Here is a 16,353-nt window from a genome sequence, read left to right as displayed (position 1 = left end):
AGCAATTGACTTATGTAACTGCCCCATATAATTATTATACAAATGCATCAAGCATTCAGTCCTCAAGTTCCACATCTTATCATTTGCCTTCTGTAACCTTGAGAATAGAAGATACATTGAAATTATTTTCTTAACACATAAGGTTAAAAACAACCAGCTTCCATCAAGCTGTTGAGGATGTATCATCACCATCATGGACTGTTGAACGTTTTAGTTTTTGTTTGTCAGACTGAAAAAGTCTCTACTTTCTGGACTTAAAACTGTACAGTTTAATAAAGCTTTGAATTATATGTCTACGTGTGGTTAAGGTTATCCCTGACCATTTCCCAAGCTAAATTCCCACATGTTTACACAGCTGAGAGACCTTCTGTATTGTACTGAGCGTCTCTTCTTTTCTCACTCTTTATATATCTACATGTTGCCGTGACATGAGACTAACCGCTGACCTGTCTCTGGTAACGTGTGGTGTCTCTTGTCTCTGTGACTTACTGCAGGATATCTGACAGAGGAACTGGAAGTTGGTGATCGGTGCCCTCTTTCCACATCGACTCTGCTGTCTCTGCTGTCTGATGTCTGTGTTCTACCTTTTCACCTCCGACTCTGGTTCACGAGAGGTCGTCCAAAAAAATTGTTGGTTTTTTTTTTTTCTTCACTTTTCACCGTCGCTCATGTTGGATTGTTGCCTCTGTCGAAGTGCCATGGGATGGCTACGTTATAATCGGTGCTCCAGAAATAAAACTTGAGTTGAAATTGAATTGTTTTGAAGTCGAAAAACAGCTGTATCATGTTGCATTTAAATAGATGCTCCGATTCTGAATACCAGGTCTTTAAGCAGGCCTCTAAGTACTCGCTGGGTGGCCTGCTCCGTCTCCTGCCCCACCAGTCGGGGGTTAAAGAGCATGGCACACTCGGGCAAGCGAATAATCACCTGCATGCCAGCAAGTCCTCAAAGATTCCCCATCTTGTCACCACTGCTTCCAAATCAACCCACTAACCAATCACCAGCTGTCTCCTCTGGCTCTGTCGAGACAAATGTCAAACTCATCTGTGCACTTCTCCGTTTCTCGCAAGCAGTTTTTCACTCCGCCCTGCCGTGGAGGGCTGTGGTGAAAATGCAACACAGCTGCAGGAATAGTGATGCTTTGGCTTTTTTCCCTGCACAAGAACCTTGAGCCAACAGTTTGACCATCTGCTTCACGTTAGCTTCAGATACACAGGTTGCCATATTGACATGCCTCAGAGGAGAGTCTTTTGAAGTCACATGATTTTTTTTTAAGGAAGTCAGTTAAGTACATAGTTCATAAATATGACATGGTTCTGTTGTGCATCAGTTTGTGCTCTGCAAGTGTGAGGTGTCTGATGTTAAGCCAGTAAATGCTTTATCCAGAAGTGTTCTTGCATCCTTTTTTGAAAGTCACTATTGTACACCAGCTGTCGCATGCATGCAAATAAGTGCCTCCATAAGAGTCCATTTTTGGAAAAGCTTAAAGCAACATTTTCACTTTTCTGCGCACAGTGGTGACATCCGAGTGCAGCCTCTCCTCAGCCGCTGGGGAAACATTGCAAGCCATTTCTTCTCCGGTTTTTTTTCAGTTTCAGTAATTGCAGGCCAAATGTCTTCCTTTAAAAAGGAATATCAGTTACTTACTAGATCAATTCAGGTAATGAGCAGATGGAGTGAGTATAAAGCGAAACTGACACTTTTCATTTGCTTTTGTTTACAAAGCCAATCACACATGATCTGTTTTCATTCAGAAGTCGTGTTTTGTTGGTCACTGCTCGTCCTAACGAAATTAGAGCAGGAGATTTGAAAGAGTAAGGGGTTAAAACAGACGTTTTAAGCCACACAGCGCAATGGTTCAAATGCTGGATTCACTCCTTATTTTTAAAAGCAGTGACAGTCAACAGAAATCAAATTTCTTTAGCGAGATAGACTATTTTAATTTGTGAAAATATTTTTAGAAACTAATAAATTCTCACCCACACACCTGGCTCATTTTGCAATTTGTTTGTAGGAGCCCTACTGCGAGGGGACAATCAGTCTAGAGGACACAGATGAACTCCTCACCCTCTCGGTGCAGGTTTGTGTCAGCTGGTGTCCACACTGTTTGTCTGATGAGCACACTCTCCTTTTTATTGTTGGATGACTGTCTGTCTGAGCACATGTGGCTGACATGCATCTCTTCATTGTTTCCATGAGGCAGCTGTCAGGAAGAAAGAACCCTGTCTGCACCACATTAGTTTTTAAAATGGGTCAGATTGAAGTCACTTGGGTTTGTCTGAACCCAACACAGGCATTTGCTATGTGATTAATACGCTCCTTGTTTGAATCTTCAGAAACAGAAAACAAAGAGAGAAAAAAAGAAAAGATGCCAAACAGTCCATATCAACAAAAATTATCATATTTATTGACCAAATGTTACAGTTCCACTGTGACACTCTAGAAATACTCTCAAACAAGCACTGCTTGTAACTGCCTACACAAGACACGGCTCACGCTGCAGACGGATGAATGAACGAACATGGCTCCTCACAAACCAACAACCTATGTACAGCTCCAAAGTTCAGATGCAAGATAAATTAAAAAAAATAAAAAATACAAATACAAATGAAACATCAAAAGGCCAATCTAATGCTTTTCACATTTCTAAACTGCTGTCAAGCCAGCCTGCAATCAATATTCACATCCTGCCCCCTAGTGGCTCAAAGCGACTCCTGCTGTTTTGCTCTCACGAGGAGGACCTGCACCCCAGGTTGCGTGCTGGGAGCAGTTAAAGGTCGCAGTCAAGACTCATCGACAATCCTGAAACATTAATATGCATGGAAACAGTCCACACATGACCGCGAAAAAACACTGCTTGACAGGCAACGTACAATCCATAGAGACTTCGACGGTAGAAGAAGAAGAAACAAGACGCTCGCTCACAGAGAAACGTATCCAAGTCCGAACATGAACAACAAACAATGTGCCGGGTCCCAACATGTGGCAGCAATATTTGATTCAAATACTTTGTTTTGACAATAGAAAAATATCGGATGAAGGAACAAAGTGAACAATCGAAAATGTGAAGTTACTATTTCTAAAATACTACATCCATCTCATTGTGATATGTGAAGAACCAAACACATCTTACACCTTTGTGCTCATTATCAGAAACCTTTTTTTTTTTTTTTTTCAATTATCTTCAAGTGATACAATCCAAAAACTGCTCAGGGTGATGTGGATGGGGACGACAGCACAGGACATAAGGCTAACTCTTCAGCTGGTCCTCCTGAAATGGCTCACTATCCAGAGCATGCCTATTCAACAAGTCCAACTTTTTTTTTTTCTTTTTTTCTTGCATCCACAGTCAAAACGTCTGTATTCTCAGGTCTAAGTGCCTGTTTGCATAAGATATCAGCTCGAACTCAAACACTGGGGGGGGTTCTGTGGAAGTCGTGGGGGAGTGGCATGTTCAGGGCTGTCATTAAAAAAAGATGCTAAAAAAATATCTCTATTTTGTGCTTCCAAGAGTTACTAAGATTCACCTTCACTCTGAAGGCCGTACACAGCCGGACACGGGTGATGAGACGCAACGCCTTCACAATGACTGCAACATGCATCTTGATCGCCACAACGGAAACGCGAAAGTGACACCGAGCAGCGACGTGTGCAGATGGACGAGTCCACCGTGACTCCCGCCGGCGAGGACGCTCAGTGCAGCGGGGCGAAGCCGACGTCGGGGGCGTCGCCCGGGATCAGCGTGGTGCGGCTGAGCGACGGCGAGGGAGAAGCCAGGCGGAAAGCTGGGTTGATCGAATGCAGCGAGTCCTTCTTGTGGCTCCTGCTGAACAGGGGACAGGGGGAAACCGCGGGCTGGTGGGCCTGCAGTCGGGAGCAGCCACAGGACGGCGAAGGCCCGGCGGTCGGCGCCGCGGTGCTGGAAACCTCCTGGGCCAGGGGGGAGGTCTTTGGGGTCCCTGGAGGGCACAGGCCGTGAAGGTCTGATGAGTGGACCATCCTCTCCAACACATCCTTTGTGCTCTGAGTGCACTGCGTGAAGAAGTGAAAGAAAAAAAAAAAACAAGACCCCTTTAAACAATAGAAAGGAAAGAATTAATGCCAAGCTGTGGTAACGCAAAGATGAACGGCAAAAGCAAGGTGAGTATGCAGAGAATATTCTGCAATGTGATTTTAATGATTAGTTAGGTGAACAGTGAGGCCTGGTGACAGCAACTGCAATCCCAATGGAGAACAGAGAAGAGTGGAGGAGAAGAGTGGCCACAGATCACAAGAGCGCAAACATAATTAGACAGATGTGATTGAAGCTGCGTCAACCTGCGTTTCATGTGACTTGAACACTAAACATGAAGGAGGAAATAGATTCCATTGCAAATGCATGCACAATGCCTTTTCAGAACAGCAAGAGAAAGATCAGCCTTTGAAACAAACAAACAAAAAAGACTAGTTCCTTAGAGCAAAAAAAAACAAAAAACAAAACGAGTGAGCAAATGTTAATAGGAGGACGAACGGACGGTAGTGAAGCATGCACGACATCACCACAAAGCGACCACAAGATCTCCCCCACCCCCCCCAAAAAAAATGCTGGTGGGTCGATGCAGACAAACGACGACGATCGACTATGTTGTGAATGACGACACGGCGAGCGGGGGATGTGAGGAGGTGGCGTGATCGGTTTTCACGTTGAACCCCACTCTTACCATCAACCGTCTACATGCGGCTGTGCGCCTCAGGCTGTGCAGGACAAAGACAAGTCCTGACAGTTCTCCTCCTGGCAGGGTGGAATGGATACACAGCACAACACTGAGCATCAAACCATTCATCCAGCAGGTCCGTTACACACAAGCAGATAGAAATGAGCATCATACGAAAACCCAGCCGCCATTAAAGAATCTCACAACCTGAACATCAGGTAAGTTAAAAAAAACAAACAAAAAAAAAAACAATGGAAAAAATAAGTTAAAACAAAGACTCAAATTTTCAAAATATAAAAAATAATGTTTATTTAATAAAAGATGGAACACTTGAGACACACATAATGTGAATATATAAAAATGTTTTAAGAAAATAAAAACAGTATAAAGGAAAACAGTTCTTTGATAAGTCATGTGCTGAAGATTCACGAGAGAGTCGACACTTTTCCCTGCGTGCACGGCCAAACACCACGTGGAAATGTAATCCTCTGTGTGCACACTCCTTCACCATAACACACAGTACAGGTGCATTTACAAAAAAAAAACCAACACAAAATAAATACAGCGTAAAGGCTCATTTATCCAACAATTATCAATAGTCTGCCAGATATTTTAGATTTGGTACACAAACTGAAATGTTTTAATCTCTTTCTGTTTTTCAAAAAATATTTTTTAAGATCAGATATTTTTCCTATTTCACAACTTAAAGTCATACTTTTCGCAATGAAAATGACAAAAATAAAAATACTTTGAAAGGTTATACATTATGTAAACAGGAATAACTCACAAAACTATGAACCTTTCATGGTAGTCAATTTTTTTTTTTTTTTTAAGAAGCACCTGTAGAAACAAACTCGGTAGTACAAGAACCAAGAACCAAGCACGGCAACATGTTGAACTCTTTCAGGTGTGTCAACCAACGAATGCAAAACAAAATCTCAAAAAGTGCAGGACGGCGATTTACTGACCCACGCAACGAAATGACCGAGACGGAGCTGCAGACGTCAAACGGTTTGACTCAGCAGCTCGACAATGACCTTAAATGGTTACACTTCTGCCAGTAAAACCTCTCAAAAATAACTTGCAGTCCACTTCTCCTGCGTTTTTAGCTGCCTAGTGATGCCAAACAGTGAAACAAGTGGCTGCAGAAAACGTTTTGTTCTGATGCTCAGAAAGCACGTGGACGCGGGTGACGCAGTGCTTAGTCGGCAGTTTTCTTCTCGCCACCTCAGACTCTTAATCACTTTAGCTTCAATGGAGCAGTCAACACTGAGCCCTCATGGTTCCAGTCCAAACATATGAAAACACTTGATATATATATATTTTTTTTTTTAAAAACAACAACAAAAAAAAACATGCATTTCTCTGTATTCACACTTAAATCAATTGAGTCTGCAATGATTCTCACAACACTGGGACAACATGTGGCAGACTGAAGCTGAAGTCTGATGAGGGGGTTGGGGGAACATGGGGGGGGGGGGGGGGGGGGGGGGGGCTACCAACAACACAGGAACTACAAGGTGGTCAGGACTCGTTGGGTGGGGTGGGGGGCCACAAGCTGTTTCACCCTACCATGTTGACGTCACTCTTGGCCACAAAAGGAGGCAGCTCTATCTCCGAGGCGGAAGCAGTGGGAATCGCCTCGTCGGGAGGAACGAAACCTCTTCTGTCAATCAGACTGGGGGAAAAAAAAAAAAAAAAAAAACAGAAGACGGTCAGTTAAGTGTGGTTTCACTGGTATTTGAAGGGGTTGTTAGGTCCTGAGCTGTTGAGGCGATGAGTGAGACATGAGTTTGACGGTAAAGACTCTTGACATCCGTACCCACCTCGGGGGCATGGGCCCACATAAGGTCACACAGCAGTTGGTGATGATGTTATTGTAGCTGTACGGGTTCCCAGACTCCTCTGCTCCTCTTTTGCTGGACCAGGATCCCTTTATCTGCACAACAAACACGGAACGTCAGTCCAGAAGCTGTAAATAGTTAGCGTGTGTATTCAGCTCACTCGCTGTGGTGTGACTGCTTACGTCTTCATTTGTGGTGAGGTTCGAGGCGACTAAGTAGGTATGGAAGCCTGAGAGGCCCAGAATAGACCAGATGGAGAAGAAACAAATCACCAGCTCCACCACAGTGAAAAAAAAACCAAGTCAAGGAACAACATAAATGTTAGAAACCAATGATGACTGAAGAAGTAAAACTATTACAAATTAATATATTTTCATTTAAAAAATACACGCTTCATTCACTTTATGGTCGCTGGGAGTCCACCCCCAGCCAAGTAAGGATGAAGAGGGTGACAAACGTCTCCAATCTGTATTGAAGTCACTTTCTTTCTCAGCTACTTTCTCAACATCCTCCACAGGTGTTTACACTTCACTTTTGGTCTCCGATTCATTTGTGTAGAGTGTACCAAACACACTTCAAAACGTCCTCCAGTGTAAGTCAAGTGAAGTTTGGTAAAAAAAATAATAAAATGCTCTACAGACATTAAAAAGAGGAAATGATTCAGCTACAAATGAGCTGTGTCTTGACAACTTATTGCAATTGATCGATTCCTGCTCCTGTTTTGGCTCCTGTGTACAATTCATAAGCTCCTGGCGCTAACAATAAAACCTTGGCTAATAAAACCTCCACAGCAATGATTCAACATGCGTTGTGTTGCATTCAGCACGGCCTCGCTGAGGAAGTTACGCCAAAGAACCCATATCACAACAGCTTTGTTTACATCAGTGTTGACAAATGGGGTGTAGGCGCAGAACAAACAGATTGAAGGGCACACCTTTTATTTTCTTTTTTAAACTTTGATCTGTACCAGGAAATAGCAGGACACACATGAACACTACCTACAACAGTCTTTGTCTGATTGATCCAAGTATATCAATGTAGTTGTGGGGTTTGTAAAATGACGGCAAATTCAATTCTCATACTTGCAGAGGATACATGATATGACTTAATTTAGAAAATGCAATAGGGGAAAAGCTACCCACATAAATAACACGCACAGTGTATCTTGCATATCACAAGTATATTAATTCACACACAACCTTTCTCAGTGGCTACCCGAGCCCCTCTGTGGTCTATATTTGTCTAGCTACGGACATCATTTCACAAGAACATGAGGCAGCAAACCTACTCGTGGACAGCCATCTGCCTGACAGCACTGCTTTGCTGAAGGGTAACGCTTTGATCTTATTAAGTGTCGGCTTATCGCAGGAGCCGAGGGAAATACGTCTTTGTCAACAGTAACTTTGCTGATACAAAACAGGAGCAAAAACATCTACCGTAATCCATAAATAAAATAAAACAAAAAAAAAAAAATTATATCTGGAAACTGTAAAATATTCAAAGGATATATGCCAGGACTCTCCTGAATGACTTGAACGATGCTGTCACCGGCTTGAGAACCTGTAAAGGAACAAAGAAACGGGAGTAAACCAGACAGGAGTTGTTCATGACGTGACGACACACGGCAGCTCAGAGTACTCACGCAGGGTGACGTGTGTGAGGACGCAGCCAAATATGAACGACGTCAGAAAAGACAGCGAGATGATGAAGCTGTAGAAAAAGCGGTAATTCCGTTTGCCCACACAGTTCCCCACCCACGGGCAGTGGTGATCAAATCGCTCTGTGAGGGTGAGGAGAAGAGCCCACAAACCAGAGATTAGAAGCGCACGATACTTTGAGAAGAAGCTCGACATGTTGTATAAACAGCAGATAGATATCTCCTAAATGGTGCCGACCTAAGGCATGTCTCAAACAGAGGAAACACAGGCAAACAATTTTGTGTTTTGTTTTGGGGGGTTTTTCCAGAGCAAGAGATAATGTACACGATTGGACTGCCTGTTTGATGTGCAGGTTGTGATGCAATCAAGCAAACAATGCAAAGACACACAAGGACAGAAATATTGTGCAAACTTGGAAACAACACTACTAACTAAAAGACAGCAGGACAGCTCGTCGCTAAATATGTTTGCATTACATTTCTGACTGTTAAATCTAAACCGATGAAGCGTGTCCTAACACTTCAGGGACCAACATCCTGCAGGCAACTGTAATAGACGTTTTGAATTTTATGGAACAAAGGCAGCATATGTCAGAAACGTGTTCGCATCAGAAAGTTGTCTGTCCTGGATTCCGTGTGGCTTGAATTAAAAGTTGGCTGATTTGATATACAAGTATTGATAGGACATAGCATTTAATAGAAAACACCCACAATTCTTTTGAGAAAACAGCCTGCGTGGAGCAAGATGACTGAAATCCACCCGTAAGTAATTGTGCCTTCGATTATGTTTCACTTCCCTTCTGTTTAGATACAAGTAGGAGGTTCGCCCACATCCTTACCCACACAGTTGTCACACAGGCTGCAGTGGGAGGTCCGAGGAGGGCGAAACATTTTACAGGTGAAGCAGTATTTGAGCTTCACCACCTGCTGGTTGATGAGGATCTCCTTGGTTCGGGGAGGGGGTCGATAAGTAGAAGATCCTGAGGTATCTTCAAAAAGAAACAAGAAGAAAAATAATACTATTAACAAAAGGCAAGCAGATAATAAAATAAAGTATGAAACAACACAAATCAGAGTGTCTGGATTTTTTTTTTTTTTTTTCCTCTGAACTTCAGCCATGATAGAGTAAAGCTGCTTAGGGCTGGTCTGCACTCCCAACAACAAACCACCCCATATGGCAAAGCTCTTTTGCCCCATCTGCCCCATCGCGGGTGAGCAACTGTGGTAAAATCCTTACCTATCTGTCTCTCTATGTCTGCAGCTTCTTCTGGGGTGGCCCTGGGTAAAATGCCTGGGTCTGTGAAGCTGGTTCTCAGCAAGGATGTGACCACAAACACAAAAAGCACCGCACCGATCACCGGTATGAAGACGGTCACATGCTTCACCAGGAAAGGGCAACTGCAAACAGTAACCAGGTTTTACTGCTGATCAAATGCATGTAAATCAATGCGAAAGCCAAAAAAACCCAAAACTTTACATGTTGCAATCGGGACATAAACACATCCCCCACCACTCACTCGATTGCAAAGAAAAGGCCACAAGTGACAACGATAAGGCCAAGTGTCAGTGGAAGGACACCGCTTTGTCTGGCGAGGATGATCCGTCCATCGCAGTAGAACCTGTTCTTCCCCGGGAAAACCTCCCACTTCCTCCGCGGCCGCTGCTCCGTCCTCCCGGGCTGACTCTGCGCTGACAGCGGGGACACCGCCAGCGCCCGGGGGTCGATCTGCTGGTACTCGCAGTTCTTCATCATGTAAACAGTAGCCTCACGGTTCCGAGGTAGCTAAAGGCACACACGCTGTTACTCGCTCTCCCTCTCAGTGTTTCAGCCTCGGGACATTTAGTTTTTTTTAAATATATATATATCTATATATATATTTCGCTCGCTGCTCGGCGTTCACTTGCCCATCATGGGAGCTAACGTTAGCTAGCTAGCGTACCGACAACGGTCTCCGGACTTCGGCTGAATTAGTTCCCGAGGTGTCTCGAGGTGAACTACCATCTTTGGTAGTTAGGTTACAGCCACATTTCGGTGTCGATACTCATGTTGTTAAATGAAAGTCGCGAACACGAACGGACGAGCCTCGGGATTCTTGCGGCACTTCTCGTTTCCTTTTTCTTTTTCTGTCAGCCTGCCAACGTCACCACGTTGTGATGCTGACGTCATTACGCTTCTCACGCCCCACCCCCGACACTGGAGTTGCTCCTTACAGTTGTCATAGCTACACAACTATTATGAAAAGTAATTTATTAACAAAATAATGTATATTGTGACTATTCTGGTCTTAATGAAGGCCTAAGGCAGTTCAATGTTTCTGTTTTGTCTTCGGAAACTGGAGTTGTTGTGATGACTATGCATATTGTCATTGTTCAGGTATCAGGTATCTCAAAGCAATTTGAGTCGGGCCAACTGGACCTGGTTATGTCTTTGAAGATGCTTCACTCCTTATCCAAGTGGCTTCACCAGTTTCTGCTGCTCCCATGACGACAGCATGAACTAATGAAGTTTAATTTTGGACTGCTGACATGTAAAGATCTAAGGGTCTGCAAAGCAACATTGAGCACGTTTTGCCCTCGTGATATTTAACCGATAACAAGTTGACAGTTTAAAGTGATTTTGAGGCAGTAGGTCAGTACTTTGTGAGCATGCAGTTGTGGCACTGTTTGGATTTTTGACAAGATTGTTTAGTAGTGGTACATGCAAAGTTTGGACTTCGCGTGCAACAAAGCTGTTCATCTGTACAGTTTATTGCATTTGCAGGTACATTTTTTACGTTTGAAGAATTGTAACAAGGTGCAACAGGTTGGCTGTTAAACATTATTTACAAGCTTTCTCGTGAGACAGCAGTGTGTCTGGTGATTATGTAACAGCAAACTCTGGTGGTCTCAAACAGCTGCAACCTGATGTGAGGAAGGATCAATCACGATCTTCCAAGCCAGTCTATTACAGCACCATAAAGGAAGATTTGTGCGGATACAACTTGAAGAAGACAAGCTTTTTAAACAGAATGTTTGAAGTCATGGCTGCTTGGATCCATCATCTGTTGTGTGATTTGCAGGTCTGATTTGTCAGCTTGTACACTTACTATCTTCAGTAATCCAAAGCAATGTAACTGTATGGAATCATCTCAGTGGATGTTGTCTTGACATGACAATAAAAATCCAAACAGATTATTTTACCCATTTATTTTCATTCTCATTAAAAGAACCCCACCTCAGAATGTTTTGGGGTTTTTTTTTCTTTTTCAAACATGCAGTACAACCCCAATAAACAATAACCCCCCCCCCCCCCCCCCCAAGTACAGCCATGGTGTTCCCAGATTTACGACTCAGTAGTTTATCAAACCTTCAGGCAAATTGTACATTAATTATCTAACAACTACAAACACTTGACTTAGGTGTGCAACTCAAAATAGTTCACTATCATAAGTCGGCATCAAAACGTAATCTCATCACATCAATTGTAATGGCATGAGATGGAAGCCTCTTTTTTTTTTTTTTTTTTGCACTTTAATTGTCCAAGTGCAAGTATCAGTGTGTTGGTTTTCTGTATATGGCATCATGGGTAATTATTCTTATGGCAAATCCTTTGTAATATTATTGCAATTCTCACATATTTACAATCCTAACTCCAAAATATTTGGACAAACAAGTTAAATGTATATAAAACCATAATGCAACAATTTGCAGAAACTTGTAATTTATTCACACTACAACACAGACAACATATTAGAAGCTGGAAGAAAGATATGTGTGTTACCATTTTCTAAAAGAAGTGAAGAGGCTCACCATTTTTTTAAGCACTAAATTAGGAAGTGACATGATTCTGTACTGGGAATCAGTCCGTGGCCTCAAGAGCAATCAATGAAAATCAGAGAAGAAATCCTTTTCTGTTAGTTTGCTGTGCAATCAATGAATATAACTTCAAGCTACATCATCAAAAATTAGCCACATGTAAACACAATTGAAAAATACAGCTTTTCTTTTTCCCTGAGCCAATATTCAATTATGAAGTGAGACCCAATTCGAATGAAAGATTCATCATAACGTTAGAATATTTTTGGAGGTGCATCCTTTGGATTATTGTCAGCATATAATACCATTCCGGATGGTAACAGATGTGCTTAAGTCTCTGTGGAGACGGCCTGTGACATATATGAAAGATATTTAGAAGTTTTAAAACATCTGCTGCCATCAAGACATACATTTCAGGAATGGCCTGCAAGTAAAAGTAAAATTCTTGGTTGTGAATCATCCTGCCTGCAGTCCAGACATTTCACCAATAAGATTGTTGCAAAAAAAAGTAAATTAATCGGGGCAGCAACCGCTCTCAATTCTCAGAATTTTAAGACTTTTACAAACGATGGCAAATATGGCCCTATACCAACTTTCTGAGATTTGTTGTGGCCATTAAATCAAGAATGTTTATTACAAAATGAGGTGAAAAGTGTACCGTTTGTTTAGGTTTGTGACAACTGCGAACCACTGCATCCTGTTTTTATTTACATTTTACAAACCAGTCGAATGTTTCTGGATTCAAGGTTGAATTGCCACAATAATTAAAGTTGTAAGCAGCCTTGGTCAGGACCTCGCACTCTTGCCCATCGGGGTTGGCCCAATCATGGCCCCGTTGCTAGCAGGTGGCACTATGCCCGTCTTATGGCTGTCCTCAGATGTGGACTCTCATGCAACGTGTAAAGTTTCGGCCAGATCTGAGTATGTACACCCCACTTCCTGTTTCCAACAGGTAGCGCTATGGCCGACTTTTGTTATTGTCATATGGCTCTGATCAGATCTGGACTCTAAAGCAACGTGTAAAGTTTGAGCCTGAGCAAACAATGTTGTGGGTATTTACAGTTTACTTGCTGTTCGATGGTGAATATTAAACTGTATGGCGTGGCCACAAAGGCAAGTTGCGGACTTACTGTTGGATTTAGGTCAGAGGTGTGAACACGTGATATTTTTAGGTATTTATGAGACGAACAAGTGAGTTTTGGATTGATCTCTCTACGACATCCCTACGGGCCGTGGTGGTCATTAGTCCTTTTAGTGATTCTAGGTGGTGCTAGAGAGCACATTTTAGCACTTTGGGGGTTGATTTTTATATTTTCTTGAACGTTTTTCGCCAGTCCTGAAGAGCTTGCCAAATGAGTTTTGGAGCATGTTTAGAGGGTCAAATTTGGATCCAATGCCACGCCAGGAGGAGAAACAATAATAATAAACATTATAAATACAGGGTCTCACCCTTTGGCCAAGGCCTCCTTTGGAGGTCCTCCCCTCCAGGCACGGCCCCTAATAAATTGATGATTCATGATGAACAATATAAAACACCTTAATGTAGTTGCCGTGTCCCACAGAGAAATATTGCATTCAAACTTCAGGCTGGCAGTTTGAGTCAAGTCCAAGGTAAGAAGTTACAATGCAGTGCAAGGCCCAGTACCCAGTAAGACAGGAAGTATCCGAGGATGCTCTGTGTGGTCGGCGAACAGGCTTTGAAGTATGGCAGCAGGGCAATGATGGGGTTCTGTGGAGTGTGCTGACAACCAGTTCTGGAATGTGTCTGTAGCTGCACATTGGGGTTTGACGTTTTCCTTCGATGAAGAAGAGGCTCGTTGAGGAGCAACAGATGAGCACTTATCCAGAAGGGCACAGGAGACGAGGACGCCATGAATCTGGTTAGAACCTGGAGAGGTAGATCACAGAGAGGAATGAGCCAAATGTGGAGTGGATCAGTTAAAAGGATGATTGCGTGACGTTCTTACCTGCACATGCATGCACAAGGTTCCAAACACCAACAGCACTGCGGAATGCACAACATACACAAACACTCTTGGATTGAAAAACCCTGGTATGGGTTTGTCAAGACCTTTGTTCGCACGTGTCTCCCACAGTCCCAGTCGCATGCACAGGTCTGGATTTGCTTGGAAATATGCATAAGCAGCCATTATGCCTAGGGTAGCCATCGGTAGGGCCAGAATAAAGTTTGGTATCTGCCTCAGCTCAAAGTAACGGAGGAAGCCCACATCCCAATACACATCTTGGATGTGGGAGTACAGTAAAGGGAGCGGTCTCATACACCAAAGAGGTGGTGGACCATTTTCATCTGGAACCCGGTAGCCTTTCCGCTCAGCCAGAGCCAGAAGAGCAGGGGGGATCTGCTCCAAGGATGTGGATGGCGTGCAAAACGTCCTGTAGCCGTAGTACTGGAAAGCACAGAAGGGAAGAGCAATGATCGCAGTTCCCAAGAGGGACGTGAGCAGGAGGCAGACGACCACCCAAATGTAGTGGAAGACTTTAATGTGGCCCGTTGTTGTCGTGCGGTACATACGAATCTGTGAGATGGCGTGCAGAGATGGAAGATATAGCAAAAAGCCAATGTTGACCAGTCCGTTTGACCGTGCCGCTGTGGCTATGCTGAGGGCCAGACAGGCTCGGAAGGTAAATCCCTTCTCCAAGAGGAACAACCCACCAAAGGTGAGGGCCGCGAACAGGCTCTCCGAGTAGCCGGCCGTCATGAAAACATTGGCAGGTGTGATACAGTAGAGCAGGCTGGAAAGGAGAGCGAGACGTCTGTCCTGCAGGACGAACCTGCTGAGGGCGTGCAGGGCGACCACACTCAGCAGGAACAGAGCACTGTTCCCCAGAGCCACGGCGAGCAGCAGCCGCCCACGCACACTCAGCCAGCTGCTCAGGGGCCACAGCAGCGTCTCCGCCAGGCCCCGGAGGACCACCGGGAAGAGGGGGAAAAAGGCGAAGTTGTGTTCGTACAGGTATCCCCTTTCGGCGATGAAGAGGAAGTGCTCAGCATCCCAATGAGAGAGGCCACCAAGTAACCACTCCACCACAGAGTCTAGATACAGAGGTTCCTCAATCCGAGGGGGCTTGAATGCATCAGCGTCATGGTCAGGGATGGCAGCATTCAAGACAGCCTGAAGACAAATGACAAACATTATTAAAACCCCGGTTTTCATTCCAGTGAGCGGTTGCTATGCTTACATCATTCAATATACCTACAATAATAACAACAATGCCCGTGGGCCAATAAACAGAATTACAAGATGTTTGGAATTCACCTGTAAAATCAGAGAGACACCTCTGGTGACTGTGGCAAACTCCAGAACTGCCCTGACATCCATGGTCATTGATGAGACGGACAGAGGGTGACAGAGCCGGTTACGACAGGCGTGAGCACCGAGAGCCGCTCACAGACGCGTTCCTCATATTTCCAATGAATCATAGCGAGCTCCAAAACAAAAACTACTCGACAAACAAACAACGTTTTCCAAGATTCACACTTATAATATCGAACATGATTTATTTTTCTTTTCTGTTGCACCGCGCCCCCTGTCTGAAAGGGTTCGTTAGTTGCTCAGTGGAGGTATCTTTGTCCTCAGATCCTCATCCTGCTGCAGTCGGACTGCTTCTACTCATACGGACACTTTCACTTCCGGTGTGTCCGCGGACGTCACTTCAAAACAAAAGATTCGCTTTAAGGGTGAAAACACAGCGCCTGCTTTTCAGCCACAGAATATCGTAAATTAAATGGTTCGCGTATCCAGACAAATATTGTTTAAAACAACAACAACAACAACAACAACAACAACAAACAGCTTGCTGACTCTTTTTGTTGTTGATCGTTAATCACCCGCCGTCACGACACCCACGTGGTGTTTTGTCCTTTCTCCAGCAGGTGGCGCCTCGCACTGTTTCATGAACTATTTCAACATGTATTTCTCTCAATCATGTTCATGGGTTATTATTTTTTGTTTATTTGTTTTTGAATTTTTTTGCTTGTTTGTTTTTTTAGGGACAGTTTTACTTAAATCTGATATCTTTTTAGTTATTTGAAACCACAAAATGTCATAGACACAGAGACACCAAAAGTATGATGAAACCCATATTCAAGTTCGATGACTCAATATCTCTGTTTTTACCTTCGTCAAATGAAAGTTGGACGAAGCGAGGTCATGCTTTCGTCTGCGTGTATCTCTTATCTTCGCCAACGGAAGTTGGTTGACCAACGAAGTTGGCGGAGAAGGCTTGTTTTCGTCTGTGTGTACTATTTATTTATTGCTTTGTATGGGAAATATTTTTTATGTTTTTTTCACTCATACATACATACATGCATACATACATACATACATACAAACATACATA

General features: G+C 43.5%; 2 protein-coding genes across 2 annotated transcripts; both read right to left on the bottom strand.

Moving 5' to 3' along the window:
- Positions 1 to 2,456: 2,456 nt before the first annotated feature.
- zdhhc18a (zDHHC palmitoyltransferase 18a) lies at positions 2,457 to 9,969 on the bottom strand. Its single transcript, XM_080501235.1, has 9 exons — positions 9,714 to 9,969; positions 9,434 to 9,594; positions 9,036 to 9,185; positions 8,182 to 8,319; positions 8,048 to 8,099; positions 6,722 to 6,824; positions 6,522 to 6,634; positions 6,268 to 6,373; positions 2,457 to 4,033 (listed from the first exon to the last, which is right to left on the bottom strand). Exons 1-9 carry the CDS (start codon positions 9,947 to 9,949, stop codon positions 3,695 to 3,697), a joined length of 1,398 nt encoding a protein of 465 aa, XP_080357361.1. The 5' UTR covers positions 9,950 to 9,969; the 3' UTR covers positions 2,457 to 3,694.
- Positions 9,970 to 13,358: 3,389 nt separating this feature from the next.
- On the bottom strand, positions 13,359 to 15,371 carry pigv (phosphatidylinositol glycan anchor biosynthesis, class V). Its single transcript, XM_080501011.1, has 3 exons — positions 15,270 to 15,371; positions 13,959 to 15,125; positions 13,359 to 13,879 (listed from the first exon to the last, which is right to left on the bottom strand). Exons 1-3 carry the CDS (start codon positions 15,336 to 15,338, stop codon positions 13,592 to 13,594), a joined length of 1,524 nt encoding a protein of 507 aa, XP_080357137.1. The 5' UTR covers positions 15,339 to 15,371; the 3' UTR covers positions 13,359 to 13,591.
- Positions 15,372 to 16,353: the final 982 nt, after the last annotated feature.

This window comes from Blennius ocellaris, assembly GCF_963422515.1.
Source record: "Blennius ocellaris genome assembly, chromosome: 8".
NCBI lineage: Eukaryota > Metazoa > Chordata > Actinopteri > Blenniiformes > Blenniidae > Blennius > Blennius ocellaris.
Note: the sequence above shows the minus strand (reverse complement) of the source record. Positions and strands in the feature narration are given on the sequence as shown.

What these genes read in the sequence shown, in the direction of transcription:
- zdhhc18a (XM_080501235.1), bottom strand. Translation starts at nt 9,949, where the DNA reads ATGATGAAGAACTGCGAGTACCAGCAGATCGACCCCCGGGCGCTGGCG. An exon ending in GGCCTTTTCTTTGCAATCGA is followed by an intron (nt 9,595 to 9,713) that starts GTGAGTGGTGGG and finishes TACTGTTTGCAG; the next exon opens with TTGCCCTTTCCTGGTGAAGC. An exon ending in ACCTCACCACAAATGAAGAC is followed by an intron (nt 6,635 to 6,721) that starts GTAAGCAGTCAC and finishes TTTGTTGTGCAG; the next exon opens with ATAAAGGGATCCTGGTCCAG.
- pigv (XM_080501011.1), bottom strand. Translation starts at nt 15,338, where the DNA reads ATGACCATGGATGTCAGGGCAGTTCTGGAGTTTGCCACAGTCACCAGA. An exon ending in GTGTCTCTCTGATTTTACAG is followed by an intron (nt 15,126 to 15,269) that starts GTGAATTCCAAA and finishes ATTTGTCTTCAG; the next exon opens with GCTGTCTTGAATGCTGCCAT. An exon ending in CCTTGTGCATGCATGTGCAG is followed by an intron (nt 13,880 to 13,958) that starts GTAAGAACGTCA and finishes CTACCTCTCCAG; the next exon opens with GTTCTAACCAGATTCATGGC.